The following is a 25,585-nucleotide window of genomic DNA, read 5'->3' as shown; positions in this document are numbered from 1 at the left end:
AAAGCCATGGGATGTCTCATTTCCGACATCATAAATCTAGACTATGAGAATCAATTTACTTGAGCCACAACAATTTGGTTCTGTTACCGGTGGGTTTTGCCTTCTTAGTCCTATAAATTCCTCGGTGCAAGCTTGAATACAACTGTTCAGATGGCTTAACTCATGGCAGACAAAGTAATTCAATTGACAACATACTTCGAACAAGTTCGACCAAAAACCCAGCTATCTGCAAGAGAAAGTGTGTAGGCTTTGGGGTTCATGGCAACCTGCATTGTACTAATTCTATGTGAGAGTGCATATGAGGAAACTTCAATGGTACATAAAAACCTTATGGAGTCAACATTGTCACAGCCTGGAAACAATGATTCCTCTCATCCCCTGATTGCAACAAGACTTCCTTTGGTGTGCAGACACATGTCACCAAAACAAGGGACTGTCATTCATTGTACCCCATGCCACCCAAACCTTAACCGAACACGCTTCACGCTATGCTTGGGGGGCCCATCTGGCCGGGAGATGCATTGTAGGCAAATGGAGCACAAACCAATTGCGTCTACATATCAACCTAGAAAGAAGGGCTAGCTGTACCGAATGCTCGGACAGCCTTTAAGGACTTCATTCATCCTGGACATCTATTGATAAAGACAGAAAATAATACCATTATGTGGTACATAAGCAAGCAGGGGGTACCCACCCCTGCCCCCTTTGCAGACCGGCCATGGCATTGTGGAACACAACCTTTACTTAACAAATTCATGTTCACGATCAATTCCTCCCAAGAAACCCCAAAACTCTGGCAGACAACCAAAGCAGAAATGTTATGGACACGCACATATGGAAACTGAAACCCAAAGTCTTCATCGCGTAAACACAAAAATGGTGAAGCCCAGACATACATCTATTTTCCTGTCCCCCGAAATAACATTTAGAAAAATTCTGCACAAGAACTCATCCCAAAAAATCATTGAAAGCGGATGCTATATGCTTCAGCTTGAATAAACAGTGTATGCCTTTATCCCTCTGACTCTACTCTCCAAGGTCTTACTATAAGTCAGACGGGGAAAAACAAAAATGATTATGATTGCTCGACTCGCCTTGCCAACAATGGTACCCATGTCTAAGTAATATGTCACCCAACCCTACATGGTACTTGCCTCAAATAGCTCACCTACTGTCTCAGCAGAAATGTCAAAGTATGCACACTCAGCTCCAAACTCTGAATTTTGCAGCATGGCTAATCAACTCTTTTAACAAATCACATGTCTCACTAAACCTGTGATGGACATCATTTTTCAGTCCAGCAGGCCCAGTGTTATTGCAATCTTAAACTGAAAAATGGAAGATATTTGGTGGTTGGAACCAAGCACAAGGAATAGACTCACCAAAGCACAATATTCCTCATATTTTGCAATACTTAAATGAGGTGTTTCACAAGGGCCTATATTATACTTCAATAAGAATCCATGCATCTGCCATCTCAGATCATTACAAAGCAGACCCTCCGCTCTTTTCTCATTGTAGTAGGAATGTTTGTGTTCAACATCTTTGTATCCTGTATAAAAAGGGTTAAAATGTGAAACTGCATTGCGTGCAAAGATATAAGCCAAACTGAGTTGTTTTTCTGGAAAAGAAATTGCTGACCAAAAAGGAATGCACAGATGCTGCCTTGGTCCACGCACAAGCCTATCTTGTGACTGACCTCTGAACAAGGAAGAATGTATAGATGTTACCTTGGGGTAGGCACCAGCTTATCTCGTGTCTGATTTGTGATCATCTAAGAATCCGGTGAGTGAATTTATAGCCTTGACTTAAACGCCTTGTCTAGTAATCAGCTGCTGTGTACGTGCAAAGAGTACTATAAAAACCCATGTAAAATGTACAGAATTCAGACTGCTGACATACCAAGTTCTTTGTAGCAGGTCTCCATGCATGTAGCAGGTCTCCATGCATGTAAAATAAACCTTTTTTGGCTTACATTTTATCTGCATGATTCTTCCAGTATATGTTAATAGTGTTACAAATCTCTGGACACTCATCCCCTGCTAAAGCAGTACCTCAGAGGGTCCAAAAATGTACAGTCTTCCCGGAGAAACCATAATCCTGCATGTGAACTCAATTTGGTGTTGGAAAACCTCATCCTAACTCCATTTGAACCAGCAGCTACTGCAGATATAAAATATTTTTCTTGGAAGACTCTCTTTCTTTTGTCATTTACTTCGGCTACAAGGTTTTCAGAACTACACGCTGCTTTGGCAGTCACTTCAGCTCAAAGTACTTCAAACTATAGGCTATCATGGCAGTGGAGCCTTTCATTATCTTTTAGCCTTTGACGGTGGCCCTCATGACCAATCCTTCTCCTATATGTTAACTCTATAGAGCTAAATATATAATGTATTACACCCTCTAAATGTTTTCCAATGTTCAATACAAATCCTGAGTTATTTCCTTGATTACATGAAATTATGTTTTTGAATGGCACTGCCAGGGGAGGATGGACATGGTCATCAAGGAGGATGTGGGTGGAGACAGCTGTGTCCTGCTCAGGTCTCTTAACAAAACCTCAAACAGTGTGTCAAAGTGAATTGGCTATGCCCATGTACCAACCCTATTTAAGTTACATAATAAAAACATTTTCGGTAATTATCATACCTTGTAACTACGTCACCAAGCACTGCTTCCAATCTGATGTCTCTTCCTTTACATTGTGTCTGTCCTTGAGAATTGTGAGTCTGTATTAGGGAACAGTACTAAACCATTGAATATAATCACTTTGTTTTTATAATTGTTTGCTAAAATCTGTGTAATCAATGTTGAGAAAGCCTTTTCATATGCGAGATATAGCATTTTTGTTAAATTTGTAAAGCAGAGACTGACAACTATCAAGTAAACCTGAATCAGAAAGGACTGAATACTCACAAGCCATTTAGGAAGGTGAGAAAGGTGTTTCATGTCGAAATATTCCAGTGGAGACAGACAACAACGAAGCCAAGGTGACTGTGAAATAACTGAATAACAAAGACAGACAACTACCCAGCTAAGGTGACTCTGAAAGGATTTAATACCAGGGAGCCAGTTAGCAAGGTGAGAGAGGTCTTTCATGTGTAAATACTCAATTGGAGACAGATAACTATAAAGAAAGGAGCAGAACTTGTCTTCACCTCAAGGCATTCAGCACAGTCAGGGGTTGAAGGACTGCTAACACCTCTTGACTATTTATCATTTTACCCTAAGCTGCAATTGAAGTTGTGTAGTAAATGCTTTCTCAGCAGATTAATGCTCATTGAATAGTACTTCACAGCAGGAAACAAAGCAAGTGAAGAATATGACTGTGTCTGGAGATAGTGGCCCAGCAAGTGGTAGTGTCTGAGGCTTTACACTAAATGCAATTTGCATTTCCTTAAATAATGACGTCCATGATAAAAGGTAAATGGCAGTAACAGCTAAAACAATTTCAGAGGTGTTGAGATCTAGGGTTCCACTGTCGGTGTTGCTATGCCTCAAGAGGGATTAAAAAAATCAAGATGCAACATAAGGAAGCTGTATACTTTGTCAGTACTGGCAACATGTGGACAAATGCCAGGTCCAACACTGATGTTGACCCCAGTTAATCAAACCTTTGGTAGTCACAGGTATGTGCAGTTGTACAGATGTTGATGTGCCATTTGCCCGGCTGAACAATAGTGCCACGATTGGCTGTATGCACACTGCCAACATGTGTCACATTGCAAACATACTACAGTGTTTCACCAGCAAGCAGTCTTATGACGTGAATGAAATGATCCCAGAAACTACAAGCCTATTACTCTGAATAGTCTAATATGGAATGCAACAGACTGAATTCACAGGGAAATGTTTTGTTCAAAGGCACTGTGCCAAACTCGGTTTAGCTGATTTGAGAAGGCTATGTCTACATAACTGGTTAGTCTTGAAGTCACTAAGGCAATGCACATAGAGTAAACTGTGCTCACAGGAACACCAACCTGGATCTGGCTAAGACATTTGATACAATACCCCACTCAGTTAAAGCTGACAAAATCAATGACTTGGCCATAAAACACTACATATCTGAGAAAGGTACATAAAAAAAAAGAATTGAAAATCCAAAAAAAAGTCTTTCAAGCAGCTGGCAATTGTAGTTCCATGGAATTTTTTCTGCGACGTCATTACATACAAGGATACTACACTTGTTTTATTTACATTACCTTGCACTTCTACAAACACACTGGCCAGATTTCTGCGGCCTCGAACAAGACTGTCGATATGGCTACCCCTCTGTGCTAGTGTCTGTCCAATGCTATTCCCATTCCACTCTGATCTTGTCTCCTGAACCTAATTGATTTCTTTGAATGAGTCTACAGAGCCGTGGATGAGGGTAAGACAGTCCACACAGCCAATCTGGAACTCGCCAAGGCCTTTGACACCACCCCATACTCTGGAATCAGAGATAAACTTACTACGCTGGGCATTAATCCCTACATCACTCGATGGGTTGCCAACTGGCTTACTGACAGAACCCACTTTCGGTAACAGTAGCTGACTCCAAATCCAGCTCCAGACAAGTGACAAGTGGAGTACCTCAGGGTTCAGTCCTGGTACCGCTCTTGTTTGGCATCTAGTTCTCTGAAGTACAGGCCAACACTAAGGGACTCTGGCTAACAAAGTTTGCAGATGACTGCAAACTGGGAGCCATAATTGAATCCCCAAATGATATGGATACTCTACAAAAGGGCATTACAGAAACAGATGCTTGGTGCCAGAGCCATGGACTACAGATGAATGCCAAGAAATGTATAGTTATCCCCTTTGGGAAAAAACATGTACCCATGAATTACCACTTAGGTGGAAGTACACTAAACACCGAAAGTTTGATAAGAGACTTAGGGACACAGGTGGACAGTGGTCTCAACTTAAATAACCACATTGCCACAACAGTCAGGAAATCCTTCCATGTGGCACATCTCATCGGTAAGGGCTTTTCATCAAGAAAAAAAATATTTCATTGTCCCAATGTACTCATCCCTCATTAGACCCATTATGAATGGGACGGAAAAGATTTTCAATGGAGGCACGGGGAGAAATGCTCCAGATGCATGTCTTTGGGATGTGGAAGGAAACAGAAGCACCTGGAGGCAACACACACTGACTAAAGGAAAAATGGATGAGATCAGCAAGACTCAAAATGTGATCAGGAAAGGCTCTGATCACCCAACTTTGTCAATGCAAAAAAGTTAAGAGGTTGCCAGCCCACTATGATAATATACCCCTAGTGATCTACATTAGGCCTGCTCATAAAACCGCATATTGATAATGAACATTTGCTTACTGTTCAATACTAACCCCTTAATAAAAGTAAAAATTTCTTTGGAATACCGTAAAGTACATTCTGACACTTTTCGTGTTACATATTCTATTTTCTACTTCTCTGCATTGATTATTGCTACTTGATATTCTGCTTTTCCTTGACTGAGCCAAACGATGGTCCATACACATCAAGGCTCTATGCCAGTCAATATATTGTAAATAAATTTAAATCACCACACAGCCCTGCCCTCAGGGCAAAGTCAGGGCATGACATTCTCTGACTTCATTTAATAGATCAGCAGCACATGTCTTCCACCTCAAACAGGAGGGGGCATTAGGTCTGATTTTAATTTTTGCCACCTATCACTGCTTACATCTTACTCAAATAAAGTTTCTGAGGCTTCAGTATGCGCTAGGACAGAAATATCCTGTCATTTTCTTTCTGCGCTCCATCTAGGGCCAAGATTTTCTTTGCAAACTCTCTACCCTCTTGTTGTTCTCACTGAGACCTGCAGTACATGGAACCTCCTCTCTAAGCCTCTAATCAGGAAATACCAAGGTTCTGTTCCTTTTTCTAAATATGCTACAGTTAAACAATATCACACAAGAACAGTTTGAACTGGAATGCTAAAGGAAGAATGAAGTCTAAATGCTTGAAACCTCTAGCTCAGTAAACATGAAAAATGTAGTGTTTAGATGCTCTTTATTCATTATCAAAATGCATCCGCCCATTTTTAAAATCTACATGTCTTACTGAGGACATAACTGTAGTAAACTGAGCAGTGTAGACCAACTCCCCATCCAGCTTATCCCATGGGATTCACAAGTGTTACAAAGCAAGGTAAGAGAAGATCTCTCCAGCATACTCCATGTCTGCCCTGTCCATCAAAGCCATCACATGTCTGTCCAGTCCATCAAAGCCATTACAATCTATATTAGAAAACCATTAACACTAGATGTTTTCCTGTTACATGAAAAAACAAAAGGATACATGTATCGATGTACCATGATACAGACATACTGTCATAGCACAAGTAACATAATGGATGGAATTGGAAATAATAACATTATTCGTATCAAACAAAATAAAATACATTTTGCTATTGGTCACTTCAAACCACTCAACACACTCGGGGTTAAAGGAGAGCTAACACCTCTGGAAAGTCTTGCATTTGCATCTCAGTTAAATGATAATAAGTAGAAAATGCTTCATAAGCTGCCTAATGGGTTTTGAAAAGTCCTTCACAGCAGGAAATTACAGCAAAGTCAATAGGATGCCTATGTGTCTGTAGACAGTGGCCTAGCAGGTGTCCATCACTGAAGCTTGAGACTAAATGGCATTTAAAATTCTTTAAATAATGATATGCATGAGAAAAGGTAAATCCCAGTAACAGCAGGGGTTGAAGGAGAGGTAACACCTCAGGAGAAGAATCATTGAAATGCAGCTTAGGGATAAATGGTAATGTGTAGTAAATGCTTTCTAAGTAGAAAAATGGTTTTGAATAGTATTTCTCAGCAAGTCCAAAAGATGCCTGTGTCTGCAGGCTGTGACTCTTTAATACTCAAACCCTGCCGCAATACACCTAGCGAGCCACCTCTATGGTCAACCACAAACTTGACATTCTTTCACAAAAATCTCTTTCTCTCGACAAGCCTGCTATCCAGTTGTTCCAGTCCTAACTGACTGGTAGGGAAAACTCTCCAGCCAGCTAATTATCACACTTGGTGTCCCGCAAGGGTCAGTCCTAGATCCAGTACTCTTCTCTAATTTTTGCTACAGCCTTCACACTGCTATACCTAAAGGTGCATGCAGTCAATATGCAGATGATTCCAGTCTGATCTGCTGAAAAACCTCCCCAAACGAACTGCAAACCTCAACACACAATACATTTAACAGTACCGAGAACTGGGTCACCAACCAACGCCTACTTCTGAACCCCAATAAAACAAAACTTCTACCCCATCTACCACTGTTTCATTCTCTGATTTGTATGTATAAATCAGTTAGATGCAACATGCTTCAATTCATTCAAGCTCAATTTCTTAAAAAGAAGTAAAATTTGCAGAAATTCTAAGAAAAAGAAAAATGTGAAAAGGAACCTTGAAAAGCAATGTACTTCAAGCTGTCAGCAGCCGACAGTAAAAAGACACATCAGACTTGACCATGCACTTTAGGTTATCCAGTTTCCCTGCATAAAGACTGTTACTAAAATTAGCCTTCAATATTTTTCTGGATTCTTTAGAAGGTTACACATAGAGTGGCGAAAAAAATGACATGCTGCGTTAACTATCTGTAGATATTTTATCTGTCCAAATGTAATTAAAATCTACTGCAGTTTGCCACCTATTTTTAAAGCAACAATGCGTCACTACAATAACCAGATATTTATTTTCAGTGGCATTAAACCAGTAGTCATGTCAGAGAAAGGAATAATAATGGGCACTACACATTTTTTTCAGGAAGTTTTGTTTGTATGTGTGCACAAGCACACATGTATATCCCTGGACAATTACATGTAAGGTGTCTAAAGGCTATGGGCAGATTACCTTTTACTGGGAAGTCCATAATTCAAGGAGAAAATTATTCATTCTTTAGGAACAATGACTGCAATTTTTTAAAAATGATTAAACACTAAGTAAAATGAATAAATGTAAGTCAAAAAAAGGGTAGCATTGTAACTTGACCCAGTAAAACAATAACAACCAAGGACCCTAGCTTATATAATAAGTTATTAAGGGAATTTTCAAAGAGCAACTACTTCAATATTAACAAATACATCTGAAAGGTCTTGATAAGTATCTAGTTCACAAACCAAATATGTTGCAAACACCTTCTTAAAAACAAACTAAGAACCAAGGATCTACATGAATGAGCACTGAAACCGAAAGCCAGCTGAATGATGAACTTACAACAACAGGAATAGTCAATCTCATCAAATCACAAGAAGCATCATTAGCTGTGGTAAATTCCTTTTACTGACTTACCTGAAAACAAAGTTCATATTTTTTTTTTTTGGGGGGGGGGTCTCATACAATCTATAGACAAAATACATGGTTTAATTCTAATGTACAGTTATTGGCTTAGCTTAAAATGACCCTTTAGGGCAGTTAGCTAAGTATTCATCTATGAACCTATCACCTCAAGGCATTCAGCACAGTCAGGGATTGAAGGACTGCTAACACCTCTTGACTATTTATCATTTTACCCTAAGCTGCATATGAAGTTGTGTAGTAAATGCTTGCTCAGCAGATTAATGCTCATTGAATAGTACTTCACAGCAGGAAACAAAGCAAGTGAAGAATATGACTGCGTCTGGAGATGGTGGCCCAGCAAGTGGTAGTGTCTGAGGCTTTACACTAAATGCAATTTGCATTTCCTTAAATAATGACGTCCATGATAAAAGGTAAATGGCAGTAACAGCTAAAACAATTTCAGAGGTGTTGAGATCTGGGGTTCCACTGTCGGTGTTGCTATGCCTCAAGAGGGATTAAAAAAATCAAGATGCAACATAAGGAAGCTGTATACTTTGTCAGTACTGGCAACATGTGGACAAATGCCAGGTCCAAAACTGATGTTGACCCCAGTTAATCAAACCTTTGGTAGTCACAGGTATGTGCAGTTGTACAGACTTGGATGTGCCATTTGCCCGGCTGAACAATAGTGCCACGATTGGCTGTATGCACACTGCCAACGTGTCACATTGCAAACATACTACAGTGTTTCACCAGCAAGCAGTCTTATGACATGAATGAAATGATCCCAGAAACTACAAGCGTATTACTCTGAATAGTCTAATATGGAAAGCAACAGACTGAATTCACAGGGAAATGTTTTGTTCAAAGGCACTGTGCCAAACTCGGTTTAGCTGATTTGAGAAGGCTATGTCTACATAACTGGTTAGACTTGAAGTCACTAAGGCAATGCACATAGGGTAAACTGTGCTCACAGGAACACCAACCTGGACCTGGCTAAGACATTTGATACAATATCCCACTCAGTTAAAGCTGACAAAATCAATGACTTGGCCATAAAACACTACTTATCTGAGACAGGTACATAAAAAAAAAACAATTGAAAATCAAAAAAAAGTCTTTCAAGCAGCTGGCAATTGTAGTTCCATGTAATTTTTTCTGCCACGTCATTACATACAAGGATACTACACTTGTTTTATTTACATTACCTTGCACTTCTACAAACACACTGGCCAGATTTCTGCGGCCTCTATCAAGACTGTCGATATGGCTCTTATTATTTCCCCTCATGGCAGACTGTTCCAATTTAGACTACCCCTATGTGCTAGTGTCTGTCCAATGCTATTCCCATTCCACTCTGATCTTGTCTCCTGAACCTAATTGATTTCTTTGAATGAGTCTACAGAGCCGTGGATGAGGGTAAGAAAGTCCACACAGCCAATCTGGAACTCGCCAAGGCCTTTGACACTACCCCATACTCTGGAATCAGAGATAAACTTACTACACTGGGCATTAATCCCTACATCACTCGATGGGTTGCCAACTGGCTTACTGACAGAACCCACTCGGTAACAGTAGCTGACTCCAAATCCAGCTCCAGACAAGTGACAAGTGGAGTACCTGAGGGTTCAGTCCGGGTACCGCTCTTGTTTGGCATCTAGTTCTCTGAAGTACAGGCCAACACTAAGGGACTCTGGCTAACAAAGTTTGCAGATGACTGCAAACTGGGAGCCATAATTGAATCCCCAAATGATATGGATACTCTACAAAAGGGCATTACAGAAACAGATGCTTGGTGCCAGAGCCATGGACTACAGATGAATGCCAAGAAATGTATAGTTATCCCCTTTGGGAAAAAACATGTACCCATGAATTACCACTTAGGTGGAAGTACACTAAACACCGAAAGTTTGATAAGAGACTTAGGGACACAGGTGGACAGTGGTCTCAACTTAAATAACCACATTGCCACAACAGTCAGGAAATCCTTCCATGTGGCACATCTCATCGGTAAGGGCTTTTCATCAAGAAAAAAAATATTTCATTGTCCCAATGTACTCATCCCTCATTAGACCCATTATGAATGGGACGGAAAAGATTTTCAATGGAGGCACGGGGAGAAATGCTCCAGATGCATGTCTTTGGGATGTGGAAGGAAACAGAAGCACCTGGAGGCAACACACACTGACTAAAGGAAAATGGATGAGATCAGCAAGACTCAAAATGTGATCAGGAAAGGCTCTGATCACCCAACTTTGTCAATGCAAAAAAGTTAAGAGGTTGCCAGCCCACTATGATAATATACCCCTAGTGATCTACATTAGGCCTGCTCATAAAACCGCATATTGATAATGAACATTTGCTTACTGTTCAATACTAACCCCTTAATAAAAGTAAAAATTTCTTTGGAATACCGTAAAGTACATTCTGACACTTTTCGTGTTACATATTCTATTTTCTACTTCTCTGCATTGATTATTGCTACTTGATATTCTGCTTTTCCTTGACTGAGCCAAACGATGGTCCATACACATCAAGGCTCTATGCCAGTCAATATATTGAAAATTAAATTAAATCACCACACAGCCCTGCCCTCAGGGCAAAGTCGGGGCATGACATTCTCTGACTTCATTTAATAGATCAGCAGCACATGTCTTCCACCTCAAACAGGAGGGGGCATTAGGTCTGATTTAAATTTTTGCCACCTATCACTGCTTACATCTTACTCAAATAAAGTTTCTGGGGCTTCAGTATGCGCTAGGCCAGAAACATCCTGTCATTTTCTTCCTGCGCTCCATCTAGGGCCAAGATTTTCTTTGCAAACTCTCTACCCTCTTGTTGTTCTCAATGAGACCTGCAGTACATGCAACCTCCTCTCTAAGCCTCTAATCAGGAAATACCAAGGTTCTGTTCCTTTTTCTAAATATGCTACAGTTAAACAATATCACACAAGAACAGTTTGAACTGGAATGCTAAGGGAAGAATGGAGTCTAAATGCTTGAAACCTCTAGCTCAGTAAACATGAAAAATGTAGTGTTTAGATGCTCTTTATTCATTATCAAAATGCATCCGCCCATTTTTAAAATCTACATGTCTTACTGAGGACATAACTGTAGTAAACTGAGCAGTGTAGACCAACTCCCCATCCAGCTTATCCCATGGGATTCACAAGTGTTACAAAGCAAGATAAGAGAAGATCTCTCCAGCATACTCCATGTCTGCCCTGTCCATCAAAGCCATTACATGTCTGCCCAGTCCATCAAAGCCATTACATGTCTGCCCAGTCCATCAAAGCCATTACAATCTATATTAGAAAACCATTAACACTAGATGTTTCCCTGTTACATGAAAAAACAAAAGGATACATGTATCCATGTACCATGATACAGACATACTGTCATAGCACAAGTAACACAATGGATGGAATTGGAAATAATAACATTATTTGTATCAAACAAAATAAAATACATTTTGCTATTGGTCACTTCAAACCACTTAACACACTCGGGGTTAAAGGAGAGCTAACACCTCTGGAAAGTCTTGCATTTGCATCTCAGTTAAATGATAATAAGTAGAAAATGCTTCATAAGCTGCCTAATGGGTTTTGAAAAGTCTTTCACAGCAGGAAATTACAGCAAAGTCAATAGGATGCCTATGTGTCTGTAGACAGTGGCCTAGCAGGTGTCCATCACTGAAGCTTGAGACTAAATGGCATTTAAAATTCTTTAAATAATGATATGCATGAGAAAAGGTAAATCCCAGTAACAGCAGGGTTGAAGGAGAGGTAACACCTCAGGAGAAGAATCATTGAAATGCAGCTTAGGGATAAATGGTAATGTGTAGTAAATGCTTTCTAAGTAGAAAAAATGCTTTTTGAATAGTATTTCTCAGCAAGTCCAAAAGATGCCTGTGTCTGCAGGCTGTGACTCTTTTTAATACTCAAACCCTGCCGCAATACACCTAGCGAGCCACCTCCATGGTCAACCACAAACTTGACATTCTTTCACAAAAATCTCTTTCTCTCTACAAGCCTGCTATCCAGTTGTTCCAGTCCTAACTGACTCTCCAGCCAGCTAATTCTCACACTTGGTGTCCCGCAAGGGTCCGTACTAGATCCAGTACTCTTCTCTATTTTTTGCTACAACCTTCACACTGCTATACCTAAAGGTGCATGCAGTCAATATGCAGATTATTCCAGTCTTATCTGCTAAAAAACCTCCCCAAACAAACTGCAAACCTCAACACACAATACATTTAACAGTACCGAGAACTGGGTCACCAACCAACGCCTACTTCTGAACCCCAATAAAACAAAACTTCGACCCCATCTACCACTGTTTCATTCTCTGATTTGTATGTATAAATCAGTTAGATGCAACATGCTTCAATTCATTCAAGCTCAAATTCTTAAAAAGAAGTAAAATTTGCAGAAATTCTAAGAAAAAGAAAAATGTGAAAAGGAACCTTGAAAAGCAATGTACTTCAAGCTGTCAGCAGCTGACAGTAAAAAGACACATCAGACTTGACCATGCACTTTAAGTTATCCAGTTTCCCTGCATAAAGACTGTTACTAAAATTAGCCTTCAATATTTTTCTGGATTCTTTAGAAGGTTACACATAGAGTGGCGAAAAAAATGACATGCTGCATTAACTATCTGTAGATATTTTATCTGTCCAAATGTAATTAAAATCTACTGCAGTTTACCACCTACTTTTTAAAGCAACAATGTGTCACTACAATAACCAGATATTTATTTTCAGTGGCATTAAACCAGTAGTCATGTCAGAGAAAGGAATAATAATGGGCACTACACATTTTTTTCAAGAAGTTTTGTTTGTATGTGTGCACAAGCACACATGTATATCCCTGGACAATTAAATGTAAGGTGTCTAAAGGCTATGGGCAGACCATAATTCAAGGAGAAAATTAATCATTCTTTAGGAACAATGACTGCAAATTTTTAAAAAAGATTAAACACTAAGTAAAATGAATAAATGTAAGTCAAAAAAAGGGTAGCATTGTAACTTGACCCAGTAAAACAATAACAACCAAGGACCCTAGCTTATATAATAAGTTATTAAGGGAATTTTCAAAGAGCAACTACTTCAATATTAACAAATACATCTGAAAGGTCTTGATAAGTATCTAGTTCACAAACCAAATATGTTGCAAACACCTTCTTAAAAACAAACTAAGAACCAAGGATCTACATGAATGAGCACTGAAACCGAAAGCCAGCTGAATGATGAACTTACAACAACAGGAATAGTCAAGCTCATCAAATCACAAGAAGCATCATTAGCTGTGATAAATTCCTTTTACTGACTTACCTGAAAACAAAGTTCATATTTTTTTTTTTTTGGGGGGGGGGTCTCATACAATCTATAGACAAGATACATGGTTTAATTCTAATGTACAGTTATTGGCTTAGCTTAAAATGACCCTTTAGGGCAGTTAGCTAAGTATTCGTCTATGAACCTATGATGTTTATAATTTGTACCGCATTATCATAAAAAGGTATTTACAGAACACATACAAACGATGCAAGTCAGGCTGAGGACAACTATCAACAAGCAAATAATAACTTGATCAACATCTCTTTGTTGAATGAGAATATACCCAGATCAACTAAAAGTGAAAGTCAAAATTTTTCTGGGGTACTGCACAATCTTTAAATGCCTCCATTGTCATGTATGATTCACTCCTGCATTCTAATGTTCAAACCTATGCTTAATATTTCTATACAACACATTATTAAGGTTTGATGAGATGAAGTTTTACTAGCAAAGTTCATTACCCGGCACCCCATCCCCACCTTGATTAAATCTCTTCATAAAAATATTTTTCAACAGGCAGAGGCTGTACTTGGTGTTAGATTATTGATGGAAAACACACGAGTGGTTACTGACTGTCATCTAAAACTTGTCATTAGTTTATTTAAAATAACGTTATATGGAAGGTAATAAATATATTTTTTTTCAAAAGAGAGAGGATGCACTTCCTGTTCGATCAAAAGAACATAATTCTTCACAAGTGGTCAGTTACTGACTGTTATATAACACTGTCCTTGGTCTACTTAAAAATCAATTAAACTGTTAACTGTACAAGCAGTTGCAGATAGTCAAGAACGTTCTGTAAAGATGTTGAAGTGCTTACAGTGTTAACAACACTGGGAAGAGCACAGTAACTACTGCGTTTCATCATGTTGTAATCTAAAAAAATGTATAGGAAAAGGCAACATAGTCACTTAAGAAATTCACCTTATTTATTCAATTATTACTTCTTTGCAACCGATCCAAGTAAGCTGTCACCGATCATTACTGTACTATCCACTTTATACATATCAAAAACTACAAGTGTCATGTATAAGAAAAAAATAATGGGGAAAACAGATCCCAACCTTCTAAAAGTATTTATTTAGTTGACTGTCTATTTCTGGTTACATACGGGTGTCCATACAACCGTCTTTCCTATGCAGTGTGTGACTTCTCTACAGAACCAAATTCTGCCACCTCATTAATTTACCGTGCAACCCGGTACTGTCACTTTCACCACCACCTGCAGGGACAAGCCCTCATCATCAGCCACATAACCCACCGCCTACCGGCTCTCCTCCTCATTTTCAGTCGCAGTCGGGTCCTCTTGAAGTTGTACTGGACTTTGTCCATTGGACTGCAGTTCTGATGCAGGAATAGCAGCATGTCTCAGAGACGGAAGGTTTGCAGAAAGTAAGTATAGGTAAACTGTGGCAGTCCTAAAAAAACGGTACTATGCCAGCTACGCATAGAACGCATGGTTTCTTATCCTCAGTGACACTTCATTGCTCAGTGACACGGTAGCAAGCCCTGTTCGGGGACAACAGGTGCACTCGGAACGTGTAAAACTGGGCAACGGCATTCCAAAGGCTACAGACGGACAAGTGCAGGTGGGACTAATAGCTCTCGCCCGGAGGTGGTGCTAGTTGGAATACAGAACCGGGAATAGCTGAAATTAATGACTTTTGGCAAACCTCTCAAGAGTTTCTGAGTTTGGCTTTGTCCGTTTTAAAATGAACACAGAGCTGATAATTACCTACTTCCCTGTAGGGGAAGGGATTTTATTCCGTGTACACCCATTTGCTTACTGCGTAACTTTGAGCAAGTCGGTTAATCAGACAGTACTTCGGGTCAGCCATAAAAAGGGGCACTTTGGCTTCTGGGTTTTACTGTTTACCAACCTAATTGATTAAAATATGGGTGTTTGAGAATAGGTAATGGACTGTAGGTGTAAATACTGCTAGTCATTACGGGTCCGTACTTTTACTTCGAAGTAACCATCAACCTTTCGACATAGTAGTACCGGTGTTTTAAAAAGTGTTCCGGAGCCTTTTCCCTAATTATGTTTTACCTGATTTGTGATGGTAAAAAGGTCGAGAAGTATGTTATAACAAGAGAGCACACAGACGTACATGCACACAGATGGAACAGTAAAATAGTGGAGTAGATTGCGCAGTGCTAGTTTATGTAATTTAAGAAACGCTGTCCGTAGCTTGCCTCTCAGATCTCCCTGAGTATGCATAGCGTCCACGTTTACTCTTGTCTCTCGTAATTTTTATTTTATTCTCTAGTAAATGACTGAGAATTCTATTGTGTCACAATGATATACATTATTCTTTTATACTTCTTTAGATCATGCATACGGATGCAGAATCTGTCGTTCTTCAAACTTTATATATGAACTGGAGTAATCATTGAAAACATTCACCAGTTAAACAACTTTACTTTGCTCTTCGGTTTTACTTTGCTCTTCGGTTATTACACAGTACATACTGTACGCGATCGGATTATTGCTCTGCCTGCAGCTACGTGAGCCATCAGAAAGTAAACCAATGTAAGAAAACAATTATTTTTTTTGTTTTTCTCTAACATTTGTTTACTTGATGATGGCTCACGGAGCTGCCGGCAGAGCAGAGGCTCTACATCTTTAGCAGCAGATATTTTTGAAGGGCACATGAAAAAGCAACATCGGCTGACAAAATAACAGACCAATAAAAACATGATTTTGATATGCACTTACCGAAAATTTTAGCTGAAGCAGAACGTTCCCAAGGGAGTTGTGTAATGTTTTTGCTGGAGAGAGGAGACGATCCGATGCTATTTACACTCCGGACTGAAGTAGTCAATGGAAAAGAGTTCCACAACAATTCACGCTGTAATAAGGGCTGACCGACCTAATGGTGATGTCACAGTGTGGGAGGATCAGCTGGAGAGGGAACTACTGTTTTGGATATGTCGAAGGTACGTCAGCAAGTTAGAGACCAATTACAACAGAAATAATGCGAGAGCAAAGAATGGGGGAAGGGCTTTCCTGCCCTACGCTAGGGAAAGGCAGAAATGTACTAGTGACCAACTTCTTCGTGTATTTTGTAATTGCTGATGGCTGGGATCACTTTATAGGGAATAAAGAAGACTTGTGGTTGAGTAAAATTGTGACTGAGCCCGGAGTGTTCCTTTAAACACATAGGTGCAGTATAGAAACAGCTTGAAAAGCATTGCAGATTATAAAGCACTGCAACTATACACATACCTTCATTTAATAGCTTTAGCTTCAGATTCAGTTATTCCAGTACTCTGCCAGTGATGTTTAAGTATTATCATAATTACCTTTAGGCTTTCAAAAAATAGAAAGTCTGGAACTAGTAATTCATTTGTGATGAAGAGTAGTCCCAGAGCCAACACTTGGAATACATAAGGAATTATCATTTCATCAATAAACTTATGAGAAAGATAGATTGCATATGTTGATTTCCTATAACAAAATAAATTAAATAACCAAAACAGGATACTTTGATTTTTTTTGTTTGTTTTACACAATGTTGAGTTTAAGCTGAGTTTCTTTTCTTACAGTGCTGATAATATGGATTTTGTGCATTATTTCCAAAGGCAAGAACACTGTTTCCAAGAATGCAGAGGTTGCAGGCTCAAATGAAGCTACAGGAGATACTTCAACATTGAACCAAGACATATTGCCCAAGGAAGAAGAAGCTGGTGAGTGATGCTTAAAAAACTTATTAAATTATTAGACTAGTTATTGCATTATTTAATATGATTAAGGTTGTCTCTGTGGTACAGAAGGATGAAGCGCTGCCTTTGTGTCAGGCAACTGGAGTTTAATTACTGATTGCAGTATGAGAGGAATTGAAAAGGGATGAGTGAAGAAGTGAAAGAGCTGTGCCCACTTGTATCTATGAGGCTTAGGATTAACAATGTGTCCTGAAGAGATGTGTAGCTGTCAGTCTGTAAATGTATACAAAGAGCACAACAAATTGTACAGCAGGTTATTGTGGGGTTACACTACAGAGGAGGGGATGTGCAAGTGCGGAGGTGAAGTTTACCCTCAGCTTTCATTGCACTCCCCTTGACGGTGGTAGTTAAATAGACACAGTGCCCTAAGGATGGGAGGATTACCTCATAAACAAGATCTACCAGTAAGGTAGCCTGGAACCAACACAAGGGGGGGGGTAAATATTGCCCAACTGCAGTATGACAGTCTCTCCTCAGGAAGTCCTCAACCTTTATCTCTTGTGGACTCAGAGAAATTAATAGATCAGTCGGATGATGAGGGAGGAGAGCTGCTAGTAAGAATAGAGTTTCAAAATGAAGAAAAAATAGTATTATTAATATAGTATACTTTCCGTTTTTCTATTTATTATTAGAGAAGCAAGCTAAGTGGAACAGAGCAAAAGCTAAATCTGTCCATCCATTCTAAAATATGTGTTTACATCTGACCTTGTATATTTCTAATTTTCTCACAATTAGAGTCTGACAGTATTATCTTGTCAAGAAAGTTATAGCTCTAAGTATCACCGGTGCTTTTGAAATAAACTTTTTTTTCTTCTTACTTTCTGGCAAGAGCTGGTTGAGCAAACACTTATTCCTAAAATTTGTATTTATACAATTGATTTGAAGAGATAACTACTTTTGAATTATAAAGAGTGAACTAAAATCAGCATAGACCATCTGTGCTGTTATTTTCATAAGCTGGCATGTTTTTTTTTCAAATAAATGGTTATGCATATGACATTCAGTAATTAAAGAACAAATAACCTAATGCCTTAAGTCCATTGGCCAATCTGTTGTGGCCATATCCCCATATAACCTTAACTGCAGTTACATTTGGCTTCTTGTCCATTAACAGAAACAAGAAGGTGACAAATGAAGTTACTCTTGCCAAGGAATAATTCATTAAATCCAGCTCATGAAATCCTTTGTTCAACAAATGGATCTCTTCATGTAGATATTACCTTCTCAAAGACCAAGTTGCTAAAAACAATCTTAGAGTAGGTCATATATTGCTGGGAGTGAATAAAATCTCTACTGCCATGGCAGCTCAGTTCTTCCCTTGCTCATCTGCTCTGTCTTACTGAAGTGTGCAGAAAACAATATTTACTGAATCACGTGTATGCCAAACTCACTTCAAAACTCTTATTAGACTCATTAAAATGTGTTATACTTGTCTGAGCTAGACATTTTAATTTCTTCAGAATTCCTTTAAAAACACCCTATCATTATGTTTTTTATGAGAAACCATGTGTCTATTTGTTAGCCTGGATGACCCTGCCAGACTGACAACCCAAAACATTTATCCGTATGTGTCATTTTTTAATATTATGCATTGAGTACACAATGTGTTTTAAGTTATGATGGTATAATCCAGCAACAGCATAGGCTCAGTGCATTAAAAACTCTGTAGGAAGAAAAATAATTGAGTTAAAAAAATGAAGAAATATTCTCTGTAACATTATACATTTGCAAGACCTTCAGACCAAGTCAATTTGGGATGTTTAGTCTGTTGATTTCACCACTGATTAGCTAGACAGCAGACAAATCATAGATATTGAATATAATGCCCCCTTTGGAATGTATCTGTCTAAACACATGCAAAAACTGGAAACCCCCACAGAAATACCATACTAAAAGTATACAAGGCCTAAATAACATGTCCTACATGGACCAACTCAAAGCCCTGTCACTATATTCAGTGTCCTACAGACTGTTAACAGGTATCCTGCATCTGGCATAATATATATTCTCCAAACCATTGCTGATAGATTTATTGCAAATCAGCAAATCAAATGGCATCATATATACTCAGTCTAGGGATCTAAACCTCTTCTGCAACATTGAGAGAGCAGTTTGGAGAGCAGTTATATTTTACAGAGGATACCACTGCTATGGAACAGATTCCCCATCCACATAAAACAAAGTCCATCCCTGTCTATTTTTAAGTGCAACTTGGGTCTATAGATGAGAAACAGAAAATCTTCCCCAGTACTGCCCACTGCACTATTAATAGACAGATGCAGCTCCTAAATGCATGGGTTCCCTTGAATAATTTATGGTATGATCCAAGTTATTCTCATTAAGCATAATATATAGTTATCAACCATGGGATGGGTAAGGCCAAGCTATACCCAATGGGGTAGGTTATTTTGAGCTCTAAAAAGAAAACTGGCTAGACTTAAAATGCCTATTACTTAGCTATTAACATATGAACCTATACTCAACAGTGTTTTATTACTCTAAATAAGAACTGGAATTTAACAAAATAATGCCTGATATTTCCAAAATTAAAAGCCAGTGTAAAATAAACTGTTCCAGGTGTCAGGGTAAAGGTCTCTTTAATGAGAAAACAGCTACCACTGTATTACTAGTGCCTCGTCTTTTACATACCCTCTTAAGATGATATGATATTTCTTTATAATTTATGTTTACCGCACTGATAAGAGTCTTCTTTATTTATCCCAGCATACGTTACTCATCATCCTGCAGAGCTAAAACTAATAAGAAATTTAAGAAACACATTTATAAGCACATTTGTGGTATAAGGAAAGTGAATATTATAAATACATTCACTAAACATGTCGTAAATGAGGAATAAAAAATTAAAAATGAACTTTTTTTTGTTTCCTGGCTATTCTAATTGTTTATATGGATGTAAGGGAGATGATCAAACAAACCTGTTCTTATGCCTATAACTTTAAAACTTAGACTTTTAAACATGTTTTATATGTTCTGCACTTTTAAAAGAACTTAATTGTTTTTAATGGTTTTAAATGTTTCACATCACAGGGAGCTGGGTGTCTCCCTGACATACTAAGCGATCACTTCCCTACCTACTTGATTAGAAAACATACACACAATTACTGTAACTCTTTTCTCCTACTTATTTAATACTCTTCTTCAACAATATGACTGGGCACCTCTAAAAACTCTTCAATTGGACCGTTCAGTACCAAATCCAAACAGCTTCCCTGGTTGTCAAATGACTCAGTTCTTCTACTAAAACAAAGAGACAGAGCCTGGTATATCTTTCAGAATAATAGAAGTAAACATAATCTCATTTCCTAATAACAACTTCAAAATCAAACCAAAAAACTAATTAAACAAGACAAAAAAACCTACTTCAAAACAAACAGCAAAAATACCAGAAAAATCACAAAAGATTTTGGCAAACATTCAACCTTCGTCTCAACCTAGGAAAACCCACCACCCCAGCCCCAACTCTGACCAAGCAAAATGATTGCATAGCCACTCAATTTAACTCCCATTTTATTAATGCAATAACCTCTCTACTAAATAGAACCCCTAATATGCCTCTGTCCATACCTCAAACACCCAACAACAATTTTACCCTCCTCTGCCTATCCAAACAAATCATGTTGAAAATCTCCTTTCTAAACTAAAACCTTGCACACTAGCTGCAGACCAGCTACCTGGTGACTTTCTACAGCTAGCTGCTACTTCCATCGCTTAACCTATATCTATTCATATTAACTGTTTTATCTCTGAACAGTACTTACCACTCCTATGGAAAATATTGCACGTCATACCGTTACATAAAGGCAGTCCATCTACTGATGTATCCAACTACAGACCCATAGCCATTTTGTCACCACTTGCCAGAATCTTAGAAAATGTATACACAGATAAATCTTAGACTACTTTCTGTCAAATAATCTATTATCTAATACACAACATGGCTTTCAACCTAGGCATAGCACCAGTGCAGCTCTAATTAGCTTTACTAATATCGTAAATCAACTCAAAAACAAAACCAACTAGTCTCTGCTACCTTCCTAGATATGTCAAAAGCATTTGACAGTGTATCTCATCAAATACTTCTCAATAAACTGTCTTTCTACAACTGCAGCTCTGGAGCTCCAAGCTGGTTTCATAGCTACCTGTCTGATAGGAAACAAGCCACTTTATGGGACAATAAACTCACCTCCCAGCTCCCTATATGTGTAGGAGCCCAAGAAGGATCTATCCTTGGCCCACTTTTATTTACAACTTTTGCCAATGACCTAAACTCCTCAGCAAATCCAGCCTCAATCATACGATATACTGATGATACTTCCCTAATCTGCTCTGCTCCTTCTATCAAGGAACTACAAGAAAAAACTCAGGCAGCCCTCCACAATTTTGAAAACTACTTAACAGCCCATCAACTTACACATAACCTGAATAAATCCAAGCTTATCGTCTTCTATAATACCTCAACAATAAGCAACCAACCACCTATCTCTATTTCCTCCTCCAATAGCACAAAAATAGAACCCTTTGAACATAGAAAACTTAGTGTCACAATTGATAGTGGACTTATGTTTGACAAACACCTTGCACTAACAATTAAAAAGGTTCATGTCAAACTGAGTTCTCATTACAGGGCCAAATCATATCATACTGACCCATGCCAGACTCACAACAGCCAGAACCCATCTCTTATCTTCCCAGCTTTACTGTTCACAAATATTTACCAATCTTCACAAATCTGAATTGAATAGCCTTGAATCTTGCCATAACAAAATAGCCAAATTTGCCATCACCATTGCACTGCCCTTCTCCAGCTGAACTGGTTAGAGTTCCCTCGCCTGCTTACTCTAACTCAGTTACTAACTGCCCATACAGTCCTATACAAACCTGACAACTGCCCAGCTCTGTCTGACCTTGGCCAACCCTACACTAACCTAAAATGTCTTAGGTCTCCTGATAAAGTATTGTTGAAAGTTATCAAAACCCAAAACTCTCACAGCATCTCCTTATACTCATATATCATTGCCAAACACTGGAATTCTCTTCCTTAGCATATTCTGTCCATCAATGATACACATTCATTTAAATAGTCCCTAAAGGAATATTTCACCAAACATAGACTTTGCTTATGTTTTCCACCAGGCTAATTTAATCCCTTACTAACTTCCTTCTCTCCACCACCCATTGTCAATATTTCTTGGCAATTGAGCCTTCTTAGCATCAGTTTGTGATATTTTTTATCCTGAAAAAAAAATATATATATATATATATATATATATATATATATATATATAAGACACAACAACAACAACATACATATATTTATATTTTTTTGCTTTGTTTTGTTTGCTTGTTTTGTCTGTATGAATGATGTAAGCTTATTGTACTACCATTGTTATATGCTTCTAGATACAATGTTAAGGAACTTGTGTTTGAACTCCTATTGTAATTGTCATATGTACAAATGTATAATTATGTAATCTTCCTTGGAGCTTTTCTCCCCAGTTTTCCACTAAAAATGGCCTTCTGGCCAGTCAGATACTACCCGGTTATCAAATGTAAATAAATTCATCCATTTTCTCATTTTCCAGACTTTTCTAACCTCTTCTGATTGATTCTTATTATCACGCCCTACTAATTATCCCATTTTTAACCGCAGCTTCTGTTCTAGACTCAAGTATAAAGACAACCTGACCTGGTGTTTAATGTTGCCCTATCCTTTTCTCATTGGTTATACACTATTATCAATCCCAGGTAGAAAAAGCAGTCTCCTACCTGCAGCCCAAACTAAGGCTTGGTCTCATTCCACTTTATGACTTTTCCTTCCCTTCTTATTTGCTCACAATAAATTGATTCCTTTGCACATTTTCTCCAAAAATTTTAGGTCCCTCTTGCCTATTTTCTTTATCCCAACTTGCAATCACTCTTATTGGTACTCTTTTTTTTGTCTCCATTCTTTTGTTGGCTTAGTTTTCAAAATACTTTCTATTATTTTGTAAATATAATATTCTGCATAATTGTTATTGTTTTCCTTAAGGACCTGATCCAAAATTCTTTTGATATGGTGTGCCCCCACCCCCAGTTCAGCATCAGTTGTTTGTGCTTTCATTCCATCAACACTCACCAACAAATGAGAGGGGGGTTCTTCTTCCATTCTGCTTCACTCTGGATCATCATCTTTTTTTTAATGCTGTCAGATGTTTGATTGTCCTTCACAAAACCCCATTGATCCATATTTGTCAGTTGTGACAGCATCTTATCCATCCTCTTAGTTAGCATAGAGTAAACACTTTATAATCATGGTTCAACATTTAAACTGGTCTGTTTGAAGTTGTTTTTAAAGACTCTTTTCCCCTGTTTGGGTAGTACAGCTACCACGTAACTTCAGAGGTTGATAGCAGATCTTTCTTCTACAATGCCGGTAGTGTACCTATTTTTAATATAACATTCTATACCTTTCCCACTTTCTTCCTTTCTTACAGCCAAACTTTCATATGAGTACCATCTGTTCCTGAAGGCTTTCCTGTTGATTGCCATATATCAGTACTTTTACTGCATGCCCTCCCGCCTTAGCTATTAATTCTTGTTCCTCATCTTTCTCCTACTTGAGTATATTGAAGTTTTCCCTAAATTCTTCCATTTGTGTCTTTTCTTGGTTTCTTAATTTCTCTCTTCTGTAGAGATTTTCATAGAAATTCTTAAATATCTCTAATACCTCTATAGGGTATATGGTTATTTTTCTAGCCATAGGCTCACTAAGTTTTATTCTGTATTCAAAATTTTTTTAAATATTTTTTGTGCTCTGTGGTTTTTGTCAAAAATACTTGCTTATCAGCAAGCTTTCTAAACTCATGCATATTATCCCAATGCTACTTAACTTTTCCACTAGCACTCAACAAGTGCTCCTTTCCTCTCCACTCATCTCTTTTTATGCAAGATTCCCCTTCATCTGCAGGGATGATGGTCCTTCAAAATAATTCCTAGCACTTCTATATTTCTTTTTCTTTCTTTCTTTCCTTTTCCCAAATCTGTTTCTCTCTCATTTCTACCATATTTACAAATATCATTTTCATTTCATCGCACTTCTCAGCTATCCCTTCAGAAGAAAAGTGTCTATTTCCTAACAACTCTTTAATCATTTCTGCTACGCATTCCATGCATTCTTCTCATTTTAATAGGTAAGTAGGAAAGTGCCAGTGCCTAATTTTTACTTGATTAATCATTCTGCACCCTTATCATAGTCTTCACTGGCACATGCTCTGAAATAGTAAGTGGATACGTTTCAAAGTGTTCAATTAAAAATCCATGCTCCTGTGAAATATAATTCCTAACCAGTATAACCAAGTTGTTATACCTTGGTTATATGTAAATTCTGTTTGGGTACCTAAAAGTAATTTCACATCATAATTTCCAAATAATTTCATATAATTTCTTCAGAAATATATCTTCCTTCGTTCTATTTTCCTTGCTAGTTCCCCTTGATACAGCTATTTTCATCACATTACAGTCTCCACCCATGAATAATATTTCCAGTTGGAAGCTAATTACCCATTTTTATCTTTCCTCAATAGTACCACATTTCCCTGAAAATAAGACCGGGTCTTATATTTTTCCCCCGCCGAAATACGCATTAGGGCTTATTATCAGGGGATGCCTTATTTACCCCCCCCCCATACAACAATCTACATTTATTCATTTATTCATGTAAAAAAATCAATATTTATTCATGTACACAAATCGGCATTTATTCATGTACACAAATCGACATTTATTCATGTACAAAAATTGACATTTATTCATACATACAAATCGACATTTATTTATGTAGACAATTGACATATATTTGGTACTTTTCCATTATTGGGCAACAGTTCTAGATAAAGTGTTAACAGTTGTGTGAGAATTCTACATAAACAGTGCAACAAACATTTCAACTTCAGAATATCTACACCTTGGCTTTCACAGTGCAATATTTCATGCTTAACAGAAAGTGCAGAAAAATCTCAATACATGTGTATTGGAGGAGGGGAATAAAACAGGTGGGCAACTGCCACTTTTTGAGTGGTGATGCTTTCTTTATTCCTTACCCAAACCGTAAGAGAAGAATAATGGAAAGTCATAAAAATGAAGTCTGGAAACTAGTGGCCTTACTTTGTCATTACCCCTTGATAATGAACCGTTACCTTAATACAATAAAGTCAAAAAAACTGGCAAGAGCTTGCTGGCAGCTGAAAGC

At 38.1% G+C, this 25,585-nt stretch overlaps 1 protein-coding gene across 1 annotated transcript in view; it reads left to right on the top strand.

The window, feature by feature from the left end:
• LOC122794692 (E3 ubiquitin-protein ligase TRIM17-like) overlaps nucleotides 1-25,585 on the top strand; it is a 512,331-nt gene that overhangs the window by 416,435 nt on the left and 70,311 nt on the right. The window contains exon 7 of the mRNA XM_044063323.1: nucleotides 17,197-17,301. Within this exon, the coding sequence (XP_043919258.1) occupies nucleotides 17,197-17,301 (105 nt within the window). The remainder of the gene's footprint in view (nucleotides 1-17,196; nucleotides 17,302-25,585) is intronic.

The sequence above is a fragment of the Protopterus annectens genome, chromosome 2.part1 (genome assembly GCF_019279795.1).
Source record: "Protopterus annectens isolate FY-2018-M chromosome 2.part1, PAN1.0, whole genome shotgun sequence".
Lineage (NCBI taxonomy): Eukaryota > Metazoa > Chordata > Ceratodontiformes > Protopteridae > Protopterus > Protopterus annectens.
This window is presented reverse-complemented; position numbering and strand designations above follow the sequence as displayed.